Genomic DNA, 27,938 nt, shown 5'->3' on the forward strand with positions numbered 1-27,938 from the left:
CAATGATACAGATCTGCCAGAACTACTTCTACAGAATTCTGACACGATCAGTTTGTTTTTCTTTTTTTTTTGCTGTTGTCAGAAAGGTGTTAATTCTATTTCTGATTTGGCGAAGTTGTTTTTTGGCTTAACACATTAACACTGAACAAGCTGATGTAGGTTTTTCCAACTGATACCATAGTTTGCATCTCTGTTACCTTGTCAGAGGTCAAGCTCTGTGAAAATCTTGTGAATAAAGTAACTGAAGAAAAATGTCACATAGGCTTTTCAAATTGATACCATTGAGGAGATTGTAGGTGGCTTAGGGGTAGCAAATGGCGACCACCAGTCTTTTTAACATACCAATGGTGCTAATCTGAGGTGGCAGAAGTGCAGATACCTCTGTTAAAAAGTGCTCTGGTAAAAGTTAAAGTACTGATTTGACTTCTTTACTCAAGTAGAAGTGAAAAGTACAGGCTCTGAAATGTACTCAAAGTAAAGTAGCTCTTTGGAGGACATTTCTAAACCAGATATTTTTGTGCAAAGCTAACTGAGCTATAGTAATATAATAAAGTGACAGTAGTACATGGCAATGCAGTCTTTATTATATAATTCCTGATCTAAATTTTATTTCTAATGAATGTATTCAACTTGAATCAAGTATGCAGAACATGAACATAGAAAAAGAAGAAGTTTATTTTGTGTTGCCTGCAGTGTAGAGGGTGACTTTTCCTCTAAACAAGAAAATGTGTACAGTCAGGGGTTAACCCTCTCAGGCTCAAATTAAACTTTTTGTTGCTAATGCACAACCAAGTCCTGCAGTGGTACTTCTGAGTAAAAAAAACTCATAAAATGTGTATGTGGGGTAATCAGGTTGTTAGTTTTTAACTGTTTCAAATTGGCACTGCCTGCCTCGAGAGGGTTAAAGTGGATTCTGCACATGGGGAAACCCCAAAATCCACTGTAGAGGTTTAGTGTGGGGAAAAGAATGAGAACTCACAATAATTTCTTCTGTGAGCTCCAGCAGATTTTCTTAGTGTACCGGCTGTGATCAGTTGACCTGCTGGTCTTTGTGGACATACGCAACAGGATGTTACATGTTACACATACATAAAGCATGTACAAGGATAGATAACACTAAATACTTAAAATGTCCCAGGGAAGAGGAGTATTCTTCAGTCCAAATGTTTTCCTCCTCCTGAGATCAGCAACAATATTTTTAAACACATGCAGTGTAACTGGTAGTTATCTTTTGATCAAATAGCTACTTTACCCCTTGTTTTCCAGATGTGAACGTTAATAATGCACACGACTACCTAGAATGGATGTCTTTTACAGTCTTGCATTATTTCCTTAAAGAGACGTGCAACACAAATTTGTCAACATTACAACCCACAGCCGATTCTCTGTCTTATTTCCGTTGTTCTCTGTCTGATTACAGATCCAGCTGATGTTGGAGCATTTCATCCTCCCAATGAATCACTGGACATTTTTGTGCTCACATAATAGGTTCATTGTACCACAGCTCTCACAGGAAGTCTGACTGAAGTCTGACTGAGTTTAGCCATGTCTCCGTAATTCTTTGATATATTGTATCATTTATGTGTCCTGACAGTCTGAGAAAGTCTTAGTCTTTTGTGTTTATATTATATTAACCCCATTTTTATTTTAATTAATGGTATTATAAATTTGTTGGTGGCTGACCGTACCCAGTTTCAATTTAAACGTTTCTATTCTTTGACAGATCTGCGGCCTAATTCGCTGTCCAGAAAATCGTCTCCTTAAAAAAACAAAAAAACAAACAAAAAGAAGTTATCGCTATTTTGCAATAACTCCTCCGGGCCTTTAGGGGGAGTAGAGGCAGTATGAGCTGTGCGCAGCCGGATGTTGACAGGCTCTCTGCTGTGTTTGAGCTGTAACTGTTACCGCTATCACGTTTCTCGTAGTCTCCACATCTAGAACTTTCCTGTCACTCCAGAAACAGTGCACATCCACAGAAGCAGATGGCAACCGAACGGTAAGTTCATCGAAATCTATCAATGAACTGTTCTTATAGCAGCAGACATTTCTTTTCTTTCGGTTATTTAACGCTAACTTGCTTTTTTGTTGCTTTTAGCAGCTTCCCCGATAGCTTCATTGACGAAGATCCACAGAAAGCTCTGCAGGTAAAACACTAGTCTCAGTTAGCCACAAACAAGTTTGCGCGATGCACGGTGGCTCTTGCAGGATGTCCATTTAACGTTAAATTCAGTGGACTTACTCTAGAAAGGAAATTGAGCAATACCCGTGGTGTTTGTGTTTCTGATATTACCAACAAGCTAGCGAAGTTAGCCAACGTGTTTGCTAGCCCTATTTAGTTATGAATAAAAGTAATCCCAGAATCGCTTCGTTATCATATCAAACGGTCACCTGTTTCTTTAATACCATTAAGAATTAAATATGTCTCATGCGTGAGGAGGTATTACTACATAACGTTAGCTCGAAATAGTCTGCTTGCTGGATACTAGCCCTGTCATCCTGACATGAAGTTGTGTCAACTGTGAACAGACTAAACCAGTGAAGTTTATTTCTGCTGTTTTAAAAGCCTCTGGTGAATCTGCGGTTATTTATGTGACTAACCGGGGCAGTATTATGAAAATCATTACAGTTTGCAGGAATAACACAGATTCGAATAGATTTACGGAGAACTGCTTGTTCTGTAAAGATATCCGACTGCGAAAGTGAAAGTTGCAGATGCATAACAGCGCTACTTTCGATTTAAGCATTTTTCTAGAAGTTTTTTTCTTGCCACAATTCTTGAAGCTGAAAACACGATTTTAAGCCCTTTATACAATAATAGCAACCTCGTTATTATTTTCAGGAGCTTAACGAGGCCTTACAAGGAGACTCAGACAACGCTGAGTGGTTTTGTCAGCGTGCCTATGCCCACATACTGCTCAAGAACTACAGCTGTAAGTCTGCACAGCACATGTGGAAACAGACCACACTAATAGCATTTTTGATGTATTATGAAGTGCATGAACATTATGTGAGCATTACAAATACCTGTTGTTTAGCTTTTGAGGTTTTACATTGCATGTGACTTAGCCTGGACATATGCACTGCATAAAGAAACATAGTAATTTTTTTATTTTTGTTTTGTGTCCACAGGTGCTGCTGATGACACCAAGAAAGCACAACAGCTAAAACCCAGCCTCTCCCTTGCTTTCATGCGCACAGGGTATGGACTGTGAAATGCACGCCTTTACATAGCAGTTTTCTAGCCTGACTGACCACCCATAGGGTCAAATTTTCTAAAAGGGGCAAAATGGCAAGTGAGGACAATCCCCAAATAGTGCTCGCAGGTGTGGTTAGTTTTAAAAGCAATGTACAAATATACTTTACACTACAAGAAAAGCTTAAAAAACACTGTGGGCCTTCCTCACATCCATGGCCTATTCAGAATAACCAACCTAACCCACAGGGGTCCACCCTGGCATGCAGATGTTTAGCTCAGTTTAGACTGCACTTCATTCACCGTTTGATATGTTCATCTCACCACTTTAAAAAAAAAAAAAAAAAAGGTAAATTAACAAAAATAATAATTAAAACATATAGTTTAATTGATTAAAAAATTATCCCTTCTGACACAAACGCACAGCCAGCTTTATTGACAAGATGGGATGAAACATGCTGTGTATGGCTCATGTTTCTGATGTTATCTGACGGTTGTCACAAAATGTCTTTCAGCTCAGTGATTTCAATTCTGAAGGCCTTTTGTTCAGTGCTCCCCCCACACCCCAAACCTGACCTCTAACATAAAGGAAAATTTTGAAAACCTGTCCTCGTCCATCAAACAAACTTCAGTTAAAGCTTTGTTTTGACACACAAGTCACCAAGGTCGTACTGTCGTGCTTTTTCACATTCTTCATGTCAAGCGGGCCTTGGAGGAGTCATCTTGGCCTTCGTCTCATCATGTTTGAACTATTGTAATCCACTCTACTCGGGTCTCAGACAAAATTCAGTCACCCGCCTTCATCTCATTCAAAACAAATTCACAGAGACAAGACAAAGTGATTTAAAGTTGAGCTGATTTGAAGCTTTTATTAAAGTTGTATTTGTTGTTACTTTAAAACCATGCATGGGCTCATCCTACCCGCACTGTCGATTTAGTTGGTTGGTATTAATTGAGCGACTGGCTGCGTTTGTCGGGTCAGACAATTCTAACGGTTCCCACAATACCCTCATTACATAGGTGTTTGAGTGTTTTCATAGAAAATCTATTTTTACTGCCCCTTTATTATTTCTTTTTGTTGTGTTTATTAACCTGTTATTCACACAGCATGTTCAGATTTTATGCCTTGTTTTAATTTGTTGCCTCTTTGTTTCTATATATTTATCATGTTTTGTAAAGCAATTTGTAACTATGTTTTATATTTTTTTTCTTTATTGTTCTTATTACGTGGTCACAATATAAGTTTGGTGTGGTTGCATTATGTAAAACTTAACGTTTTACGCCTTGCAATGTAAGAATTGTCGGAAACTTTTAAAGTTATACTAGTAAAAAGTCTGATTTCTGCGCTTCCTCAGAAGTTAATCCACAAAAACTACCAAAACATTTTGCTTTAACACGGTAAATCATACAGATGTTGTTTGTCAGATAAAGCTGCGTTTATTTTTCCAAGATTGTCTGATCTAAGTTCATGTGGCATGTTTTTCTCGCCCAACTGCAGAATAGCCGAATATCACCTGAACAACTATGAGTCAGCGCATGCAGCCTTCACTCAGGGACACCAACTGGACGGTGAGTGCAGCTCATTTTGGCCTCAAGTGCAGGTTCCTTAATTCCACTGTGTACCAACTACTGTTCGCAGCAGTGTCCTGTCCACTTTGCTCTCCTCATTGTTTTCATGGCTAAATTTTGGGCCTTATCTTTAGGGCTTTTTTTTTTTTTTTATGACTTACACAGTGACGACCACCTTAGCCAAAGGCATTATGTTTTTGGACATCTTACATCCATGCGTCACATTCTGGAGAACAAACCTCTTTTTTTTTTCTCTCGTATTTGGCACAGATGATCACTTGGTCTTATGGATGAACTGCATAGGTTTTGGTCATCTGAGGTCAAGGTTACTGTAATCTTACCATAACAGCAGCATTATTTTGCGGTTTGTGACAGACAGTTATGAAACTGTGACAGTTTCATACAGATAAAATAACAAAGTGATGACCATTTGAATACAGAATGTCAAGTCTGAGTAGGCTTGGATGTAGACTGTAATTCGATGATGTGGTCAAACTCCCCGCTCTCCATTCAGTTTTTACATTAGAAAAGCCTGCGTGTTCTTCACATGTGTGTAGTTGGTGCTTGGGTAGTTCAACATATTTGCAGATGCATTGCTCCAAATCTTTGCATGTCGTTACCACATGGAGAGCAGTGGAATAGTTGGAAACCATTAGCATTAACAGGCATTACAGTGGTATCACCTGTGCTTGCCCAACGCAGTAAATCAAATGAAAACCCACCATGAGAACTGTATTAGTGCTACGTATTAGTGCTGTGAATGGCGTCTGACGGTTGTCCTTAACACACAGTACTGGGCTTTTTTTTTTTCCTTCTTTTTTTCTTTTTTCAGTCTCAGGGGCTTCTAGATCAATACACCATCTTAAAGAGGTGTACATACAGGAGGTGACTACACAGACCACAGACAGTCAGTGTCAGTGACATCCAGTAACTTAAAGCCATGGCTGGTGAAATAACTGCTGGCAACATGAGGTGGCTTGTCCTGTGTTAAACTATTCTCAACTTTAAGGCAACAGATCGAATAACAAAGGATCCCGTTGATGGACATATGACAGATTAGTAATAAATTTAGGGGTTACCTTGATGACCAGTACCTGGAATGACTGCTAGTGACCAAACGTCAGCTACAAGGCATACTTCACAGGCCAAACATTTCCTGTTTGGATCCTCCTTTAGAAGTCTTAAAGCAAGTGTACTTCACTGTCTCAGGTTTGTCTTTTTTAGATCTAAATCTAACATGTCCTCAGAGTTGTGGTGTATTTTTTTTTCCAAATTCCAGTATTGCAATAATCCCACTAACACTGTTCCAAAAGAGTGCTTGAACATTTTGGGAATTGGATCGGCTGCACATTATTTTACAAGTATTTTCCCAGTACTTGGTGACAAATGTATAACAGGACTATATGTTTAGCTGTCTCTCATTTTATGAATGAACTCGGTGCCTTCAGTTGGACTTCATATGAAAAAAAAAAAAAATTTAATTATGCTAAACTCAGTCGCCAGTCGGCCACTATTGATTTAGCTGGTCACCCCACGCAAGTAAAGTCTTTACATGGGAAGGAATGTTCCAGAATAATTAAACTTCTCCAGCATACAGTCAGTTAAGTATAGCTGGCCTGCATAGTGTGAATAAAGTGATACTAAAGCATTAATGTTAGTTAGGCTTCAGTGTTTGATAAGCACATTGTACACAAATATTTCCTTGCAGTACAAGCTGTCATTGTGCTTCTCACAGGTGAAATTATGGAGCATTGACTGATTAGGGCTTTAGTGGCAGTTTGGCAAGTTGCCCGAGTGTCTTCAAGGAGCAGTTAGTGAATTTGTTTTTAGAAGTAAATCAGTGGGAGATGAAGAAAGACTTAAAATAATGCACAGTTAAAAACAAACAAAAAACAAACAAACATTGCTGTGATGCAAGAACTTTATTTTCCAACTACCTTCTTCAGGCATGTACAGTGTTTTTGGACATCTGCTTACCAGGTCAGATTATGAGTGATTTCCTGATTTAGATGAAATGCCTTGAAACGAATACCTTCAACCTTGACTGGCCTTTACTTCAAGGGGACATGAAATGCTACACACATAAAGGCTAATTTAACTCACGGAGCCCTGCTCTCAAAAACTGACATAGATGTAACTCTTTCTGTGAAGCTGGATTTAAGAAATAAGTGCTTAAAGTTAAAGTTTTGAGAACACGTGTAGCGCCATCCTCAGTCAGTACGAAACGTTATGTCACGTGGTTGGTTTGGTGCGGCTAATAGACTTAGTTTATGTTAACTAACAGGTGACGGAATTGATGGCTCAGAGGAAAATAAGGACACTAACAATAAAAATCATTTTAAGGGATTACATACAGCACATACAGCACCAAGGGCGGATAGCACAAAAGTGATCGGGAAAGTCCACCTGTTAGCTGTAATGTTCAGTTTTGTAAAGCACTTTATGAATGAGGACTGTGATATAAATTAGCCTTTCTATGTGTTGTGTTTCATGTCCTCTTTAAAGCACTTGAGACTTGAGTAACCAGCTACTGATGCAGTTATGTGTTTTCGTAATGACTTTTTGTGTTGCAGTGTTTACTTAGTGTTAAACATGTAAGAGTGTTTATTCTTTTTTTGCAGATTCTGACAAAACCTTTGAGGTCTGGATCAAGCGGTGTGAGGAGATGATGGAAAGTAAGTAGCTCTCTCTGTACTGTGCAAAAGTCTTAATCCAGCCATTGTTTGCAATGGCTCATCAGGCTTTCTGAAAGTCTTTCAAAGTTTCTCTTTGGACATTGGCTACTTTTTCACTCATTTTCAGTCCACTCCTTGTACCTAACAATTTTCAGAAGAATCAGGTTTTATTCTTTCAAGCTAACACTTGACCAGTGAATCTTTTACACATGCAAAATGCATCTAAATCAAGGCATGAAGCAGTGACATATCTACACATAACAGACAACTTGGCAAAGAGCAATTTTAACCCCACAGCCAAAAAAGGCTGATGGGGTTTGTCGTCACCCCGGTGGGCGGGTGGCATGAGCACCCAAGATTGTGAACACAATAACTCGAGAACGAGGCAATATAGGATTTTCAAATTGATATTATAGGTGCATCGTCTAAGAGGCTGAGGGATAGCACTGGTCACTGCAAGTATTTTTAATTATCTGTAGTAGGGCTGCCATGAGTAGTCACGATTACGTCGACTATCAAAATCGTCGACGACTGATTTAATAGTCGACGCGTTGTTTGAAGCTTTGTAAGATCACAAAAGACGCAGGAATAAGTAGCAGGATTTAAGAGTGTAATAATGGACTGAAACAGAAGATGGCAGCACTGCATGCACAAGGATGCCAGCTGCCGTTAAACCCTGAAGAAGAAGCTGTGTCCCAGAATTCATAGCGCGGCCCAGCTCAGTTTCCAACAATGGCGGCAGCTAGTTAGTTTTAATATTACTCTTATTATTCTTTCTGGGTCACAAAATAAACTTTTAACATATTTTCAGGCGAGAATGTAGCTGTGTAAACCTCAAATATCTGCTCAGTTTATCAAGACACCACATATTTTCAAAAGCGCTCCGACGTTTTCAGAGACGTCTGTTACCCACTAGCTCGATAGCTAGCCGGGGGCAAAGCTCGCTAGAGCCCGTGAGAACACCGGACTCCCGGAAAATCGTTTTCAAACCCACCGCCGTCTTTCGCTACTCAGGTTAAACATATATAAGTCACTTAGATAACTTAAAAATGTTATTGTTGGCTTTTTTTTTTAGTATTTTATTTGTTCCTGAGTAAATCGGTTTGGCTGAGATTAAAGTTATAGTTTTTACACAGCTGAATAAAAGTCAAACAGACAGCTGATTATCAGAAGTGTGAGTGAGATGCTCGAGAATATACTCCGGTGTCCCGTTATATTTTAGATTGCAAGGAGTTTATTAAACTCTCCCTTACTTATTAAACTTCACCGAAACTTTATTTTTAGTTAGCACATACCTTAAACACTTAAAGCTGTAGGCTAATGATAGTTCTATAAGAGCAGATGCATGCTGGTGCAATAAGCTGTATGTTTTACGTCCAATGGATGCATGATCTGATTAGTCGACTAATCTCAAAAATAATCGGTGACTAGTCGACTATCAAAATAATCATTTGTGGCAGCCCTAGTCTGTACGCACTTTGCCATTAGGACTCTGTAACAAAAACACATTTTATTTCCATTTCTTTAGTTGAATCTTCAGAAAATGCCAATGATAACACAGTCTGGCATTTTCACACTAACAAGGTGAATCCTGAAGAGCTGTTGTCAGAAAACTTGTCATCGTGTGCACAGTGTGTTTTGTGTGTTTGATTAAAAACAGATAAGATAAAAAGTAGAAATAGGAAGAAATAGGAAAAGACCTGACACAGGACCTGAAAGATGTGGAAATCAAATCAAATTTCTCAAATTTTTTTGAATCAAATGATTCAAATCATTGTGGAAATCATCTGGAAATCTGCTTAATATTCATATAATTATGAACACAGAAAATTACTATTTGATGTCGAGCCCCCATGCAGTAACATCTGGAAAGCATTTGATTGACAACAGCTTCATTGTATAGCAGGACACACTGTCAATGCAGTAAAAGCATGGCTGGATAGAAAAACACACAGTGGAACACTGTCAGTCATGGATTGGCCTCCCCAGAGCCCAAACCTCAACATTACTGACTTACAGAAATGACAAAAAACGAGTTCAGGCTGTGCTGAAGAATAAAGCTGCCTTTTTCAGTGAAGGTTTCCATGTTTCAGTGAACGACTGGACCTATATGTAGCAAAATATAAAGAAATTATAGGGGGCTCAAGACTTTTGCACAACACTGTAGTTTTATGGAACTTTGACCAGTAATAATGCATCTGAAGTTGTGGGGGGGGGGGGGGGGGGAGAGGAATCTGTGTTGTAACACCCTAAATGTAAGTAAACAAAATTGCCTGGGGTACTTTTAGTTCAAACAAGCTTCAGACTTGCAAACTTTAACTTGTGCAGTATATCCTATTTACTGCCTGCCATCAAACGCGCAGCTAAATGGCACAGTCAGGGAGCAGATCAGCCCATCTGATCAAACAAATGAGCACGCACACGTCCATGGATCTACAGTATGCGCTCACAGTGGTGGAGGCTGAGCTGCTTAGTCCAATAAAAGATGCATGCCATGTCTGCGTGGTGTGTTTCTGTTTGCTGCTGATGCCTGGGCCCTCTGGATCATCTCAAGTAAACAAGAGCATGAGTTTTGACAAACACGCTTCACACCCGCGTGCATACGTACTCCCAGGAGTGCGTGATTCATCAGAGTTAACGTTACTGATGTTTGAAAGCCCCCGATGAGACCCAGCCTCTTTGATAAGCCGGCTTGCAGACAGCATACACACACACTCTTACTGCTCACACCGGGAACAGCCTCTTTTTTTTTTTTCTTCTTTTTTTTTCCTGGTGACTGTGTTTACTGCGAGCAAACACACACACACACACAGCACCTGGTTATTCCATCACATGTGGAACCCCGCATGCATCAGAACACACAGTCGCACACAAGCAGCCCCCCCCTTCCTTGTCACTTCAAGCTCGACCTCATTAAGACAACATTAACACGCCTCCTATCATCTCATCTATCTATGTAATGAAGTCTGTGAATAATGTATGACAGCATGCTGGTAAACGGTGTTTGGGCTCGCTCTGGCTCACAGGGCTTTTAATGGGCGTGGCTAGACCAGTAAACAAACTGGTGGAGAGGCTCAGAGAGTGTATGTGTGTGTCTGTTTATGTTGTGTTGTGCCTATTGTCCGTTATTCACCTATAGATACATTTAAAATTGGCGCTGGAACCTCTGCTCTTATCCAGTAATCTAATAGTCATGTTTTAACAGAGATCAGTGAAGCCAGTTATGGGTGTATTAAATGTTTCGAGCTGAAAGCCCACCTTTTTTCCTTTTTTCCCTCTACAGATAAGACACAAAACAACAACGTCAACACGGTGAGTTTCTCTTTGAGGCCACCTGGGGGCATTGTTGCTCTCAGCATCAGCACGGCTTTGTCCACGCTTTGGCTTCAAACAAGGAAGCCATACTAAGCTTCTTTTGTTGTTGTTGTTATGGCTTTTTTTCACCCCCCCCTCCTCGTTCCTGTGCTTTTCTGTCTCATCCATTTGCTTTCCCACCACGTCCTCCTCTCTAATTGTCATCTCGTCTCGTGGGCTGAATGACCCAGCAGACACCAGCGGCTCCACCTGTGAAGTAAGTGCACAAATGTAAATACGCCCTATCTGGTATTGCTGTTTATTTATTATACAGAGTTAATATTCAACCGAGCCTCAGTGCTTCAAAGCAGCCCCTTTCTTTATAAAAATGTAAATCCCATGTACACAGAAAATATATGTTAATGAAGATGGCTGCTTTTTAAAATTATTATTATTATGCATGAAATCTCCATTTTTGTCGCGATAAGTGGATTAAGGGGTCAAATTCAAATAAGTCTTCCTGTGCCGTTAATTCGTGTGTTTTAATCGTTTGTCTTTCAGGCACGACTGGTACCAAACAGAATCGCAAGTCATTGTCACAGTGATGGTGAAAAATGTACCCAAGGATGGCGTGCATGTCAGCTTCATGGAAAAGGAGGTATAAACACACACTTGAATGCTGTGTTGAGTCTCTGTTTGCTCTGTGTGTGGAGCAGAGATGGGTTAGCTCTTGGGTGTTTCCTCAGGGGGGCCCATTAGATGGGTCTCTCTCTCTCTCTCACACACACACACACACACACACACACACACACACACACACACACACACACACACACACACACACACACACACACACACACTCCCCATGGACCCAACTATGCCTCCAGTGGTGCCTTGTTAACATTGCCCCCAAAGTACAGATCTAAGAACAATTTACCCTCCCCAGCTTCTCCAACCTCCTAATTGTCTATAGATGGAAGGCATAACTGATCTAGGATCAGCTGCAGAACCCTCTAGGGACAACCTCCCTTTCTTACTCTTTCTTACTCTTTTACTTTCTGCCTTTTGCCTTCTTTCCCTCTCTCCGAGGGGTAACTGTGGGGCACCCCAGGGAACAGCTTTGTCTTTCCTAATAGAATAACAAACTGAATTTACCCCATTTCAAAAGAAATTGTTCACTCGCTTCGAATCACACAGTCACTTGTTAAGCTCCTTCCGTGGTGCAAACTACAGATAAGTTCATATATTTTTTACTAGGTCAGTATACAAAAGAAATTAAAGATGAAAGGCGGCGGTTCCATTTATTTTCCCTGGTGACTGCGTTTGCAGAAGCTGTATACCTACAGACAGCACAGGAATTCAACTTGAAATGAATATTAAGGCTTTGATAGTTTTGTGGAATTGCCCAAAAGCAACTTAAGCTAACTTTCGAAGCTTTTATCCTCAGTGAACTATTTTTTTTTCTTTTTTCCTCATTCATTATGGGTCCAAAATCAGAAAAGTCCACTTTTAGTGAAGCGTTAGGTTGCAGATTACAGTTGAATACACTGCTGGGGCAGTGTGCTGTTGATTCGAAAGGAATGAAGTACAAGACTGCATGAGTGTCACATTTGCCAAGTGATGAGCATGTTAGAAGTGTGAGGGTTTGGGCCGTAGCTGAAGCCCTGTCCCTCTAAAACAACAAGCCGCCCACCTACCCTGCCCAAGTGAGTGACAGGCCGTTAGGAGCTGTCTGATGCCCCCTCGTCACTGGTCACTGTGTGGCTGAGGGGGACAGGTTGAGGATACTACTGGCCGTCACACCAGCCACATCAGATGATCATTCTCATGGACACTCTGACACCTTCGACCCCCCCCCCCCCCCCTTATCTCTTTTTTCTAAGGATCGCTGTGCCATAAAATCTGTATACTGATGCAACAATTCCAACTTGCAGATGGTTCCATATTTATTTATTATTTATACTTCGTGGACATGGTCCTACCTTTAAAACCATGTCATATGTGTATATTTCACAAATTGTTTACTACCAAAGCTAATGCCAGTATATAAAGGGAAATAACTTATATCTTTTGTGTGTGATGCCTTCAGATGTCTGCCACAATACAGCTGCCATCAGGGGATAACTACAACCTCAACCTCCACCTTCTACACCCTGTTGTCCCCCAACAGAGCAGCTTCAAGATCCTCACCACTAAGGTATCACTTTAACTTTAGCTAGCGGAGTTAATGTGCTGTAAAAAAATCTTTAACTGTTTCCCCCTTGGACACCTACTTAGTTTGGAAAATACAAACAGATTTACCCCCTGAGTGGTTTGTGTCACATTTCAAGCCTGACTTCAGAACATACATTGATTGCGTGTGATCAGAATTTGGTGAGGGTGATCTCTAACTAGGGCTACCCTTGGGAAAACCCAATGGTCAACAAACCATGTCTTTGTTGAAATTTAATGAGGTGGCAAAACCCGTCATTAAGGGTTCGAGAACAGTCGTCAAGGGTCAAATATCATCTTTGTGGGGGAAACACTTAAAATTCCCACCATTGTTTTTAACAGTAGCAGCTGTGCATAGTTACATTGAGAATGATTTTAGTGTTTTGACAGGTTTAAAAGACTTTTTAAATGTTCTCTTTTTTTAATCAAGACCGATTCATGAAGCAGAACCAGACCACACGTATCAGACCTGCAGTTGTGTTAAGGGTCCATTGTTCTGTAAAATGTACTTTGAAAATATTGAGACGTGTGTATTCTGCTTGCTTTTTGTCCAGTCTGGGGTCACAGTGACCCCGGCTGACCAACACTCAAACAGCTGAGATGATAAATGGCCTCATACGGGGTGATGATGTGCTTGCCAGAATACAGTTTATCATTGCCAGGTCATTTCTGGAATCTTTTTGAATTTTTAAAAAGGTGTATTCAAGCCACGGAGAATCCAGGAAATACTTTGAGATGCTTTCTGTACACAGCAGACTCGACTTTGGCAGAAAATAAGTCTGTGTGCCACTTTACAAATTTTTTTTAGTAGCAAAAACACAAACAAACGAGGAAGAAACAACATTTTTAGGTCATAGAAACACTTCCACTGAGTTTTTGAAAGTCAACGAAAAGTCATTGAATTTTACTCTGAATCATTGGGAGCACTGTGTTTATCCCTGCCACGCCAATAGTTCCTCTCAACAATAAAGCAGCAGACTATCAAACATGTCGGGGGACGCGTTTTATGCCGCTGTAAAGGGAATAGGACGTAGTAATGCTGCACGCTGTAGAAATGTTGTTATTGCTCTGAAGTGCAGATGCATCGGATGGCGTGTTGGTTTCTGTGGATTCAGACTTTTCTTTATTAAAAAGAAAAGATAATGAAGCGGGTGTCAGATGGCAGTAAAAAGGCAACGTGGAAAAGCGTGCTAATGCGAGTTTAAGCAGCTTAGTGAAATTGTGACCGATCATTACTTTGGTTACCACTCTGAGATCAACATCTTAATCTCTCCAGTGATTTAAAGCAGTATAAAGTAGACTGTCGCTACCTATAATTCCTTAATGCTGGTAAAGCTCACTGCAGCTGGAGCAGAAATGAGAAAATCCACTCTGGCTGTATACAGTGCGGCTCCTGCGGTTCATCTGTGCAGCTAACAGGAGATTCACACATATGCACAAATCCTCACTCCTACACACAAACGGCTGTACGCGCGGAGTTCCTCAACCCTTTTTAAGGTGATTATGGACCTAATGAGTAGGAAGGGCACTTTTTACTATAGACTAATTAGTGTATATTATAGAAGATGTGGGTTAATGAGTGTGCTGGCTGAGTGTGTGCTGATTCAGGGTTTAGACCCCTGTCAGGCTTTAGCCTGCAGATCAAAAGACAGCCTTCTGTGTGACTTGTTTTGATTGGTTGGTTGTTTTTTTTTTTTTTCTTCATCATTAACGAGGGGATTTGGGTTTTTTTTTTTTTTTTTTTTTTTAGGGCATTGATCATTCCGGTCTTGTCAATACAGAACTCCATTAAGCTTTGCTCTTTCTCTTGACTCTTGTTTAAGAAGCATCTGTAGATGCTGCCTTTTTCAAGTTATTTTGTTTAAAGAAATCAGCTCCTCAGAATGTAATTTATACTAAAGAAATTATAGAACTATACAAGTTTCTGGCCTGAATCTTGAACCTCAACAGTTTGAGTGTTTGTTTTTTTTTACCCAGCCAGTTAGAGTTGAGTTTCTCATTTTTTGATCAGTTTTCCTGACTTTTAGATTTAACGTGTGAGTCTTACATATTTGAAAAGTGGGTAAATACTTGATATTGAAATGACTCTCATCGTTTACTTACCAAAGTTAGACTCGACATGGAGAAAAAGTTTATCGCTTATAGTTGATAAAATTATAATCTTCCGAAGTATTCCATCTGCAGGTAGCTGACCTTTATGGGAAATGAAAAAGAGATGAACAAAATGTACCGAAGCCACCTACAGAAGCAGAGAGCGGTGGAATGAAAATGGTATTTATGCAGATGATTAGAATACTAAAGATGAGTCTACTCATCGGCGTTATATAAATGTCTTATCAGCAGACAGAACAGCACTGATGAAGCGTGTTGTGATTTATTTATTTTTTCTTCCCCCAAATACAATTATCATTAAGTTTGCATTCAGGCTTGATGAACACACTCCACAACAACCCCGCCTCTTGTTTGTTTGATGCAAATTACTGGGCTTTGCTCAGGTCTTGGTCTTGCCTCTGTGCTATGTTTAGCTACGTCAGCTAACTTTGAGGATTTCGAACGCAAACATGTCTGTTGGAAATTGCATGACCTGAACAAAGTGAACGCTAAGAGACGTGTAAACCTGCGTTAAGATGTCATTTAACAGCCTTTTCTTAAATGGAGTTTGCGCACTTAAAAAGCCTGCTTTTTAAGACCTTCTCTAATGAAAATCAAGTCTGTGACCTTGGTGATGCGTCTATACTTTTAGTGAGTCATTTATGGGTGTGTTGGCCTCACTTTCCTGCTCTCACATACACTCGTGCAGTGAAGCCCACAACAGAAAGGTAAAATGAAATATTAATCAAGTTGATGAAAACACATCGACGATAAACAAGATGAAAAATAAATAAGAAGAAAATAACACACATTTTTTTGTCCTGTTCAAAGAGAAAAGGAAAAACAAAGAAACTGTTTGCATTGCAGGCGCGAAATACATCCACACTGTCAAACCCTGTGCTGTTAGCTTCCTCGATGCTGTGTTAGCTCGGCTGTTTGAAAACTGGCGCACTGAACACATCAGCTTGTTCTTAGAATATCTGATATTGCTTTTTGGTCCAGCGTCGGACAGATAGCCGATCCAAGTATAGGATTGGAACGTTTGTGATATACACCCAAGAAGGTAAAAGTCTGACTTTACCTGGTAAAAAGGTGTCACCCATTGAGATGAACCTACCTCACTCCCATGATGTATAATCCTGTTCTCTGTGAACAGGACTAAGCTGCAAAGCAATTCTGGTATAAGTGACACAACTACAGTTATAAATTTTCCATTTTAGAGGCCCAGCAAATGAAAAACAAAAAATAAAACCCAGCAAACAAACTCAAACAAAATCACTGGAAAAGGAGCAACTCAGAATTAGATCTAACCCTAACCCTAACCCAATGGCGTGTCCAGCGGGGTGGCCTGGGGGGGCACAGGCCACCCCCCCAACCAGACTGGCCACCCCAGGTGCCACCCCAAAGGTAAAACAATAAAATTCAATCAAATGTACGATTATGTTTTCACGGTGAAGCTCAGATATCCGAGTGTAAGTGAATGCAGCATCGGCTTCTGCGCTATGTGCATCACGTTAGCAAAGGTAGGAGAGCCAAGCACGAAAGACGGCACTGCAGGAAACAATTTTTCGGTGAAAGAAAATGAGGACAGAATAAATGTCCCGGTAAGTAATATTAAGTTTGTTGAGTTTAGTAAACTTCGGCGAAATTAGAATACCAAGGAAAAAATAACACTTAAAGAATTATTGCAGCCGTCGAATATTTCAGACAGTAGGCTACTGAGGGCAGCTAACATAAGAGTTATGAGTTATAAGATATAATCTAAGTCGTAACATTGCTGTATGGAGCTGCAGATTTGGTTGCAGGTTAACATAGCTGGACTGGCCATCGGGTATACCGGACATATGCCCGGTGAGTTATTTTTTTTTTTATTTTTTTGTAATGGCATGAACAATGAGAGGTGGTGGACTGGCCAGATGCTGGCAGATGTGTAAAAATAACTCAGTTGTTTGGTGGTGGCTATGGCGGGGCTTCCACAGAGGCAACAGGTGGATGAGGGAAGGGGAGGCAGGAGGAGAGCCCCGAGGCAGCCGCCAGTCCGAGTGTCAGGTGAACTGAACTTCAGGTAAGAAGTTATGACCTGCAGTCTATCTGGGTCAGATATAAACCAAGTTTAGGTGGAGTTTATTTTCATGTTGCTGACTTTTTACTGTCAGTTGCAATAACTCGTACTGCGTTCTAGCCAGCTTGATGGAGTTTTTAGGTGGGTGATGTTACTGATAGTGAACTTTATTTTATTCATAAGGTTAGTTAGTAGAGTTGCCAACGGCTCCTTAAAAAAATGGGATGGTCCCTCATTCAGAGAAAATATTACACGTTTCGTATTGAGCTGAGAAGAGACGCAGTTTGTCCCGAACTTTAGCTAGAATGGAAAAAGACACAAAGCTGGATTTATTCTGTCGTTACGCTGCACAGCTGCCTCTTCTTCTCTCATTCTCTCCCCCCTCCCTCTCCTGTTTCTACTTCAATCATAAAACTGATCGATGATCAGCTGATCGGCTTTTCTCTCTTGTTTGTTTATCGCCCACTTTGCGCCAGAAAGAGGAAACCAGCAGATGTCGCGCTAAACAACAGCAGCACATTTAAGCTTGATCAGCTGTTGTTAGAATTTATTTAATATTAATTTCAAGTATCAGCTGATGTTTGCTGGAGCCACAGCTGTAAAGCTGCTGGTCATGATGTCGGTTTGTATATGTGGTGAGAGGGAAACATGAAGATGAAACCAGGAGATGTCCTTACTGGATCATCAGAGCTGAACAGGTGATGGAGAAACAGGTTTACCTTTTAGGTGACATGAATGAGTTGAAGGGAAGTTATGAACTGTTTCTGAGAGACAAATAACCCCAGGATCCTTTTTTTACGTAGCTGACAGCTGGTAACTGTGCAGGGGCGGGTCTAGGAAATTTTTGCCAGGGGGCAGGTAGGGCATTAACAGGGAAAGGGGGCACAAAGAAATACTTTTCTTTTTTATTCTCATTTAAAATATCTCGCTTTTATTAAATAATTATCTAAATCTTACAACCAAAGTTTTTATCTGACGTAAAATTTATAGAAATCATACATATACCAACAAGACTGTACATCACTGTCACAACAGGGTTTGTTTTCAGTCAAAGTCTTTATGGCTTTAATACCTGGTGGGCCGGTCTGTAGTCAAAATGCCAGATTTTCTGTCCCAGTCCAGCCCTGCAGGTTAATACTGGCAGTGTCACCATGCCAGCTGACTGTATTTCATCATCAGCCAGTGTTGTTCTTTATCAATATTACCAAAGTTTACCATAAGGCAGCATAGAAAGTATTTACTTGCTTTCAGGTTTTATTCAAATGTTAGTCTTTTCAGTTGTTTCCCCACTTTTTTCCTGTTTCAAAATCAAACACCAGTTTGTGAGAAGATTATCTTCTTTTTTTAACAGGCAGATAAAGTTTTACATTGGCATTGGCTAATTTGTCAATTGTTTGTTACAAATGTTCGTATTTTAATATTAAAAAATGTTTTTGCCCAAAACATATGTGCACTATATGTCAGTAAAAATACTATGCAAATATTGCTGTCCTTGAATGCTGAGTAAACACTGACAAAGCACTGATTGTATCTCTGGTACTTTATCAACGCAGTATCTAAAAACTTTGCACCGTAGTGGTTAAAATCTCATTCTAATAAGAGTTAAAAGCGCATTCGGTTATTAGGTTTATAGGGTTATTGAATTATGGTTAATGGTTGGTAGAATTTTTTTTTAAACATTATCTGCCAATTACATCTGCCACCCATCTCCAAATCTGTGCCCCTACCTGGCCCCCCCCCCCCAACAAAAATTTTCTAGACACGCCACTGGTCTGACCAGCATCAGTTTGTCTCAAACTCTGTCAAATCCTCACCCTCACCCATTTTTCCTGCTTCGAACACATCAACTCTGGCTATTAAATGTTCACTTGCTCCCTAATATAGCCCATCACTAACAGCTGCCACGATGAAGAGATAATCTGTGTTATTCACTTGAGCTGTCAGTGGTCATAATGTTATGCCTGATCAGCGTATACCCAGAGTGCTTTGAGCATCCAGGTATCTTGTGGAGGAGGCTTGGAGACGTTCTCCAGCATATACAGAGGCGGCGTCTTCTAATGTGTTCAAGTGAATCTTTTAAACAGATCAACTTGATGCACACAGCTCATTTCTTCAGCCCCCAGTTGATTGATCGAATTAAGCCTGTTTTTGTCTGTTAGATCAATACTTATATATAAATATATATATCTCACTAGCAAAAACGAATAAAAAAAAAAGGTTTGTCTCACAAGATATAGTATTATATAAACAAAACAAAAATCTTTAAGCAAGCTGAGCCAGAGCGCACCTGAAAGCAATGAGGGGAGTTATTTAAGTTTACTTTGCAGCAAGGCCACAGGGGGACTGAAAGGGCAGTAGACGACGGTGGGTGCTGGAATTACATACTGTATGGTGTCAAAGAAGCAAAAAGCATAGAAATGGAGCACCACATAACCTGTATGTCTCTCTATATATATGTGATGTCTGTATTGTGAGCATTATATCCACTGGCTCCACTGTGTCGAATAGAAGCTGACCTGCACAGAAACTGCCCCCTTTCAAAAAAAAGCCACATTTCCTCTTACTCGCTTTCTCACTTTTCCATGGCAACAGCAGACACTGCATACCAGAGGTGCACGTGGGTTGCAGCTTAAACAAGGGCTCAGTCTTAGAGACACCGCAGCTGAAGATGGTCTTAGACTCCCTCTCCACCCACTGTTACTGTCTTTTTTTTTATTTTCAGGCCTTTTTTCCCTTTATCCTCATTTACCTCCTTTTTCTTTTGCTAATTTCTTTATGGCTCTCTCACAGACAAACACACCTTCTGTCGTTCTCTCCGTGTGTGTGTGCGTGCGTGCGTGCGTGCGTGTGTGTGTGGATAGAAACACAAACACCGCCCTTCAGGATAACAAGAGAGGGTGTTCTCAAACCTTCCTGCTGTCCCACAAAGACCCAACTGTTCCCTGGTCCAGTAGGCTCCTCGGGCACACACGGCCCCCTTCCCCATGCACACATCACTCCAACAGTGTAAGCCCTCATTGGCGATTCAAACGTTTAAAATGGCATACGAACTCCTAACTCTTTATAAACTGGATGTGTGCGAGCCCATGCTCATGACAGCGTGAGAAAACCCTGAAATACTGAGCAGCTTTCTCGATGCATGTCTCATTTAAATATTTTGGAGCCGTTTCGTCTTTTGAAGCCAGGAAGCCACTGGGGAGATAAAAACATTCAAATGAACAACGGCATCAGCAAATCAAGTTTCTCCAGATTGGCATGCATCCCTAATGAGCGTTTAAAAAAAGAAGAAAAACGAACTGCATTTCCCTCAGAGCTGTTGACTCACAACCAATGTTGGTCTGTCTGTCTGTGTCTGTAACAGGCTGCCCTGCACTCTGTGCTCCACAGTGTTTACGCTTCATCTCCCCGCTGTCTTTAAAGACAACTTAGCAGGGGGAAGCTAAGCTGGGTGTGCACGCGTACACACACACACACACACACTCTCACTCACTCTGGTACAATGACAGAGGCTGAACAGTAATCTTTCCACACACTTGTGCCATTTAAAGGAACTATTTGAAGTGTGCACGTGTGCGCGCGTGTCATCTCTAGCACATTATCGTCAGTGCGACCTCGTCCTGTCCTCCATCACGGCAAACATTCCAACCGCAGGGGTCACCGCGACAACGGGGAGCCAATTACACACCAGTGTGTTTGATCAGAACAGACGGCTAACGCGCACACGTGGGCGTGCACGCAAACACGCCGAGCGGTATCGGAATGAGCGCTCGCTCCTTCGTTCAGCTCGAAACTCATCTCTTTTGGGCGAACGGCTAAAGTGGCGTCTCCCCTCTTTAATTTGCACGCCTGTCAACGTCGAAGAACGTTTATGTGTATTTCATTTGTGTCCTTTTTAGCCGAGCTTGTTTCAAAATCCGCAGGCATCTGGGGAAAAAGAGGGAGAAGATGCCGGCCCCCTAGCAGGAAGGGGGGGGGGGAGCGACGATGGCTACAAACACATGTGACAAGCGACATGGGACCTCAGTGCCCCTCTGTAAATAGCATGTGTGCGTCTGTGTAGCACAGGATTGTATAGTCCAGCCTCTGGGGTCCTGTGGGTGGTGGCCCCTGATTGTGGCTCTGCTGTCACATCCCTTTACAAGCCTGTCATACACACAGAAACACACACAGAGAAACACACACACTGCGCATGGCCTGCCATGTCCCTTAAAAGCTAGGAAACGCAGATGTGGCAGCAGATTAATGTTGTATGTCCTAGGAGCACACACGGAAACACACACTGTCAATTCGATGCACATCGCTACAAAAATATTATGTCTGGTAATTCCAAGTTAATACATTTAATTCTCTCAGCCTTTGATCCTTTGCTTTCACTGTCTTAGAAACTTAGAACTTTATAGGTTTCTAATTTAATGACAGATAGAATTTGATTACTGTATTTTTGACGCTCCTCATTGGATTGCACAAAAAACATCACATGATTAAAAAAAAAAAGAAAAAAGAAAAAAAAAGATGAAGACGTCTTTAAATAGACTACAAGTTGTTTTGAGTCACTAGTGCTGCTACAAAAGCGGTGTCAGGCTGAACACCAGTTATTGGTGATTTGAACTAACGGTCTGATGTGCTCACGAGTCTTCAAAGCATCACGAGACCACTAACAGAGCTCAAAAGGCATCTACGCCCCAGACTGCAGGTGGATCTGTCAAAAACAAGTGTTTAATATGCCGTGGGGAGCTTTTGCAAAACCTAACTGATCGGCAAGCTTCAGTAAATAACCGTAGAAACATCTCCGGGATCATTTAAAAATTCTTTACGTTGCATTTTGGCCATATGTTTGTGTTTTTGAGGAAATTATGTATGACTGGTAGATCTTAAATTACTGAATTTCCAGTGAACTGGAGCTGATGTCTCAGTGTGCATGTGTGTGTGCAGCCTTTTGCAGACGAAAAGCTGTAGCACTCAGCATGCTTTAGTTTTGCAGTGTGGAGGGCAAGTTCGCGGTTCTCCATCCGAGAATGATCTAGAATGCAAACACAAGCTAATTTGATGAGTACATCATCCAGCTTTTACAGTGCGTGAAGTTTCCGCTCGGTGTTGGAAGTGAAGCTCGCTAAATTGAAGTTTTTAAACAAAAATGCACACTGGATAACTGTAGCTATGCTTTCTAAAAGCAAACCTTTTTGGATGCTCAGAAAATTGATGGCAGTCCCTTTATTTGTTAAAGCTGAAAGTCTGTGATTGGTGTACAGAAGTAAAAATGCCAAAACTGCGTGTTGGCTCAAACATGTGTGGAGCTACGTTGAAAGTCCTTTTCTGTGGAGGTCTTGCTTATTTAAGCAATGCAATGACAAAATACATTTTACATGTATTATTAAGGCAGCAGACAATTCAAAATATGACACAGTTTCTCGTTTTTGATCTTTTAAGATGTTTTCTGTGTGCGGTTTTTAATTAAACTTGGGCTTTTAAATAATTACCAAATGCCTTCATTCTGTCTTTATTTTCTATTTCACACAGCGTCACAGCGGCTGTGATTTTTGAGAGAATCAGATATCTCCCAGCACAGCTCTTCATGTTCCTACTGATAAGTTGATTAAGAGTTACATGCCAACCCGAGGATTAAGCTGCTCCACAGATGGTTGCGTAACATGCGCGAGATGAGGGGCGAGACACAATGAGCAATTTGCATATGCCAAAAACAATGCACGTTTTCAGGCTGCCTCACTTCACTTGGAAGATGTTCAAACTGTTGCAATTCTTTGCAGTGACAAAAAGTGAAGAAAGTAACAAAACAGAATCGGCGCTTGAATCGTGCGTCAATATTAAATTGACATTTTTTTCCAAAAGAAATTGTGGGATGCGAACCTCTTTTTAATTCTTAGAAACTTTCTGACAGGCACTTCTTTTGAAGCATACCAGCTTTTGTGTGTGTGCGAGTACCTGGGGGTGAGTAGACGGTGTATTAGAAATTAAGAATTCTCCCTTTTCGCACAATCCGGCTGGTCTGCTTAAAACGGCAATGAATTATTCCAGCAGTAACCTGTATTCTCAGGGGACACCTTGTGTTTGGGGTTTGTTTGTTTTTTTAAGCTGTTCAGCCCTTTGCAGCTGAGCCCAAAAGTTAATTTCGGACACTGCACAGATGCCTCGCGAGGCCCTTTGTGGAGCAGAAAGCGCTGACACACACCAAAGCGATCTATCAGTGTAAAGCCACTCGCACTAGCTCATCACCTCGGCGGAGAAGCTAGCAGCGGTCATACTGTCTCATTTCCCTCAATCTGCTCCCCTCGCTCACACCTCAGTCCGTGTCAGTCAGCCTCCCTGCCTCCCCGTCCCTAACCTCCTCTCTTGGCACCCTCATAAATGAATAATCACATCGCCTAGCAGAGCAGAAATGTTCCTTAATTGCGCCGACATCACCAGCTCTGTCTTTCACATGCACACATATCAAACACACGCGCCATTAATGGGTGAAAGTGGACTCTGTGTGTGTGTGTGGAATGTTTGTGGGAGGCGGGGGGACGCATGGAGCTGCTGCTCGCGTGTCTTGCTGCTATGTGCCCTGTCAGTGTGGCTCAGTGTTAAAAGCATGTGTCCATGTCCTCTCTCCCCTCATTGTTTTCTTCCTCTACCATGTTCTCCCGGTGTAATGATTCGGATCAGATGCTGCTGTGTGGAATTAGGATCTCCCGCCCTCCTCCCCCCCACGCTCCGTGTCTCACACTGGCCCCTCTGGCTGACAGGCATCTCGTTAGTGCAGTATGTCTGTCAGTGAGGTTTGAGATTGAGCTGTGCCCCCGCATATCCCTGATGTGTCTCTCTCTCCCGCTCACACACACACACAAAGTTGACGGCGGCGCTGAACAAGCCGGTCTCTCCGGCCTCAATAATGATCTGATGTCCCGAACTTTTAAGCTGCCACTTTAGTGGAAGAGTTATTTTCGTGCTACGCACCAAAGACAACGTTTTTTTTTCCTTTCTTTTTGCTTCTTTTTAAGAATCGTTAACTCCCTTTTTCTCCTCTCGTGTCTTCCTCCTCTTCTCCTCCATCAGGTGGAGATCAAGATGAAGAAGACGGAAGCCGTCAGATGGGAGAAGCTGGAGGGAGAAGGACACGAGTCCAGCGTCAAACACTTCAATCCAAGTCAGTCCGCAGCTTCGACATTTGCCCTCTTCCACCCCACCTCCCACCACCAGACTGTTCTCCTGTGTCTCTCCTTTTCTCCCTTCTTATTTCTCCCTCTCTCTGCAAAGATCAATATAAGCTCCTGTGTTTGTCTGTTTTGCACTAAAATGAGAGTGGGCAGTCGAGCCCTGCTTAGAGTCTTTCATTAGTCTGACGGCAAAAGTGGGCAGTGAGAGGGAAAGGTATGACAGCGGAATATGACTCAGTATTTTAACCCACACATTCCTATTACTGACAGGATTAATTACTTATGTAAGTGTGTGTTTGAAGGGGGAGTAAAAGTTAAGTGGGGAGCCAAACTATGTTGTTTTTTTTCCCTCCAGCTCATTCTCTTGGACATCTTGTTTATTAGCGCTTGCTTTTAAATTGGACTGCGGTTTCATTTAAACATCATATTTGACATTTTATTTTTATGGCACTGCATCTCAGTTTGTCCACACTTGGCCTGAATCTGTCTGCTGTGCATTTTGCTGCTGTATTTATGTAAATCTGCGTCTGGATTACATTTCCTGCTCTCCCCCCCATCCCGCCATCTCTTGTTGGGATTATGGTGGGTGTATTGCATCCAGAAAAATATAGAAATCCAATCACAATGGGATTCTTCGCCATCTAAGTCGGATGATTCGGTGGCAAGGAGAGTGAAATTGGTTACGAGCTGACAGTTGAGTCTGTGCGCTGTGATTGGATGATAAAAGTCAGCGTATTTAATTAAAAATGTTAATGAACATTTGAAGTGTTTTCACAAAAGCAGTGAGCTCTTTTTATTTTGGGCTCTGATGGAATTTAAAGATTTCTTTCTTCATCAGACCAGTACCCCACATCGTCCCACTACACCTGCAAGTGGGACAAGTTGGTGGTGGAGATAAACGAGGAGGAGAAAAATGAGCAGGTGGAGGGAGACGCGGCACTCAACAAGCTCTTCCAGCAGATCTACTCGGACGGTTCAGACGAGGTCAAACGAGCCATGAACAAATCCTTTGTGAGTATTATGTTTAACTTGCGTTACGCGTGTTTCACACTGAAAACAGTCGTACACGTGCGTGGTCGCAAAAACGATCTCTTCTCAGTTCTAAAAGGAAAGGTTTAATTTTCCTTCCTCACCGCCTCCATCGTAGAATCGGTGTATTGGTGTCTGCCTAGATGGCCACCTTTTATTTGAAGTGGACTCTGAGACGCATAACAGAGGTCAATAAGTTCAATCTTTGTAGCCTGAGCAGCCCACGTCTGGCCCTTCCTGTTTCATTTTTAAATCAGTTACACTTTTAACCTAAATCGATCCAATCTGTTAGCTGCTGCCACAGGACATCATATTTACAGGCTTTTGCAGTCTAATGTGTTACGTTTGCACACATTAATACAGGTAAAAACCTGTTTTAATGTGTGCTGTTATTTGTATAATTTAATGATAATTTATTATTTTGAATCAGAATTAAAGTCATGAAGAGAACAGAAAAACATTTCTTTTTTTTTGCACTTTTCTTTCTTTTAATTAAAAAAAATCTTATTTTAAACACTTTCCACTGACCGACAACAACACAGAGCTCTGGTCTCTGGAAGCAGTTGAAGGAAATTAAGAGTTTATGCTAGCTGACAGCTCTGGGACGGCTTAACTAACCCAGACTAGATGTAAAGTTGGCCAATTAGCAAATAACATATCAGGTCTTTTGAAGAAAAAAAAATCGGTTGAATATTTCAGTGTTGTTGCTGTAGATCCTCAACCGATCATTTGCATTACTGGGGTATTGTTTCTGTTTTTAAAGAATGCCAGTGATCTACCTCATTGGTTCCTCCAGTCCGTGTATAGACTCGCTCAGCTCTGTTAGGTTTTAGAAAGACAATGGCCCAAAATTGTAATTGGCAGGTCAGATGTTTGGCCCCCCAAAAAAGCAAAATCATTAATTGGAACTGACCAAGACAATTATAAATTTGACTTTTGGCCCTTCAAATAAACTTTTGTTGTTGACTGTTAGTTTTCTAGCATGCCTAATTGACAGCAACCCACAGACTTACACAAACATCTAATTGGGGGAGCTCGCAACAATTATCAGAATAAGTTCCAGATTTTAAAAAAAAATGCTCTCATTTTCTTTAGTTAAAGCTTTAGCGGTGCTATGAAAATGCAAAGCTCCATCAGTAATTATTTACACAATTCTCATTATATTGAGTGAACACACACACACACACACACACACACACACACACACACACACACACACACACTGGGTTGATTGATGCAGCAGGAACAGATTGTCTCGTTAATGAGCGTGTATTAAAGTGTAATGAAGGAAGTGTGTATGATTGCAGCCAAATGTTGATGGATGAAGGCACGGATGGGCATTCATTAACGATATGATCTCATGATGCTGGAGAAAAAAGTATTTACTGTCATTTCCAGCATACAGCCTGAAGCCAGCCGTGCTTCGGTGTGATCAGTTGTCATTTCTGCATTTAGCTTAAACATCTTAAACACGAGTTCTTGTTACAAAACATCAGGACAATGAAAAGTTAAACGGTTACCAGTCACCTTGTACTTCAGCTGTGCTGCGGTGGACTTACCTGAGGCTCACTAGCAGAGAGAAAGTGTTGCATAATTGCTACTGAAAACCTGTGACTTCTCCTCTTTGTGCAGATGGAGTCAGCTGGTACGGTCCTGACCACCAACTGGGGAGATGTAGCCAACAAGAAAGTGGAAGTGAAACCGCCCGATGATGCAGAGTATAAGAAGTTCTGAGCGTCCCCTATTTCGCCATGACTCCCCCTCCCCCACCTCAGTTCATCATCTTTCTTGACATCTGTCCACCTGAGCTACAGCGGGATTCGTCGTCGCCGCCCTGCAGCCTGCATGGCTGGCCACTGCTTCGCCTCTTCTTCGTGTTTGTCACTAAGTGCAGGGAGCCAAGCATTCCCACCATCACCCAAGCAAACTACATATGGCCGCTTCTCTGCAATATATGTTCGGTTAATTAAGATGATCTGTTGAAAGGAATGATCAACATTACCTGATTTCTTTTAAAGGCCAATGAACTCAAAAGGGAACTGAGATCGGGCTTAAAATTGACGCGCTTCACTTCAACTTCCCCCCGCCCCTCCTAATCACTCACAGCCTTTATATTTGGGAGCCTTCTGTGACTTTGCAATATTAGTACCGGTACTTGTATAAAAAAGTTGCTAAAACATTTGTGAACACTACCTTTAAACCAACTGATTGTGTTTCACAGATAATGCTTTTTTTGTTTTCCTCCTCTTTTTTGCACTCTGTAAAAACAGCAGTCCTCTGCAAAACAACTTATCTGGAAAGTGTGCGACATGTCTGGCTCGCCACCGGTCTCTCTCTCTCTCTGTGGGATTCAAGCTTCGGTGTAAATAAAAGATTTGGCTCACAAACTTTGCCCCGTGTTTTATGGTTTCTTGTCTCCCGGAAACCGTTTTCGAGCAGCTCGGCAAAGTCTCGCTCAAACACAAAAACGGCAATACATTACAACAGGGATCCGTGCTCTGTGATTATGTGCTGGGAGCGATGAAATGTGGTATTACTGATATGAGCTCAGGCAGTTGAGATACAGTTGACAGCTTGAGGATATGGTTTATGTATTGCGGGTTTCGATTGGTATCGAGTGGAGGAGCTCGGAGCTGCAGGTGAGGATGCGGCCCTGAGGT

General features: G+C 41.4%; 1 protein-coding gene across 3 annotated transcripts; it reads left to right on the forward strand.

Moving 5' to 3' along the window:
* The first annotated feature begins 1,837 nt into the window (after positions 1-1,837).
* sugt1 (SGT1 homolog, MIS12 kinetochore complex assembly cochaperone) lies at positions 1,838-27,665 on the forward strand. Of its 3 annotated transcripts, none has more exons than XM_004567228.6 (13): positions 1,838-1,996; positions 2,096-2,144; positions 2,840-2,930; positions 3,130-3,199; positions 4,692-4,762; positions 7,384-7,437; positions 10,721-10,749; positions 10,983-11,008; positions 11,293-11,389; positions 12,821-12,928; positions 24,149-24,239; positions 25,088-25,260; positions 26,911-27,665. In XM_004567228.6, the coding sequence occupies exons 1-13, from the start codon at positions 1,983-1,985 to the stop codon at positions 27,010-27,012; spliced, it is 975 nt and encodes a 324-aa protein (XP_004567285.3). In that variant the 5' UTR covers positions 1,838-1,982; the 3' UTR covers positions 27,013-27,665. The 3 variants fall into 3 exon arrangements, with proteins under 3 accessions (XP_004567285.3, XP_076732496.1, XP_076732497.1); XM_076876381.1 differs by having other exon boundaries at positions 10,986-11,008; XM_076876382.1 differs by having other exon boundaries at positions 1,846-1,996; positions 2,099-2,144.
* Positions 27,666-27,938: the final 273 nt, after the last annotated feature.

Source organism: Maylandia zebra, linkage group LG18 (genome assembly GCF_041146795.1).
Source record: "Maylandia zebra isolate NMK-2024a linkage group LG18, Mzebra_GT3a, whole genome shotgun sequence".
Taxonomy (NCBI): domain Eukaryota; kingdom Metazoa; phylum Chordata; class Actinopteri; order Cichliformes; family Cichlidae; genus Maylandia; species Maylandia zebra.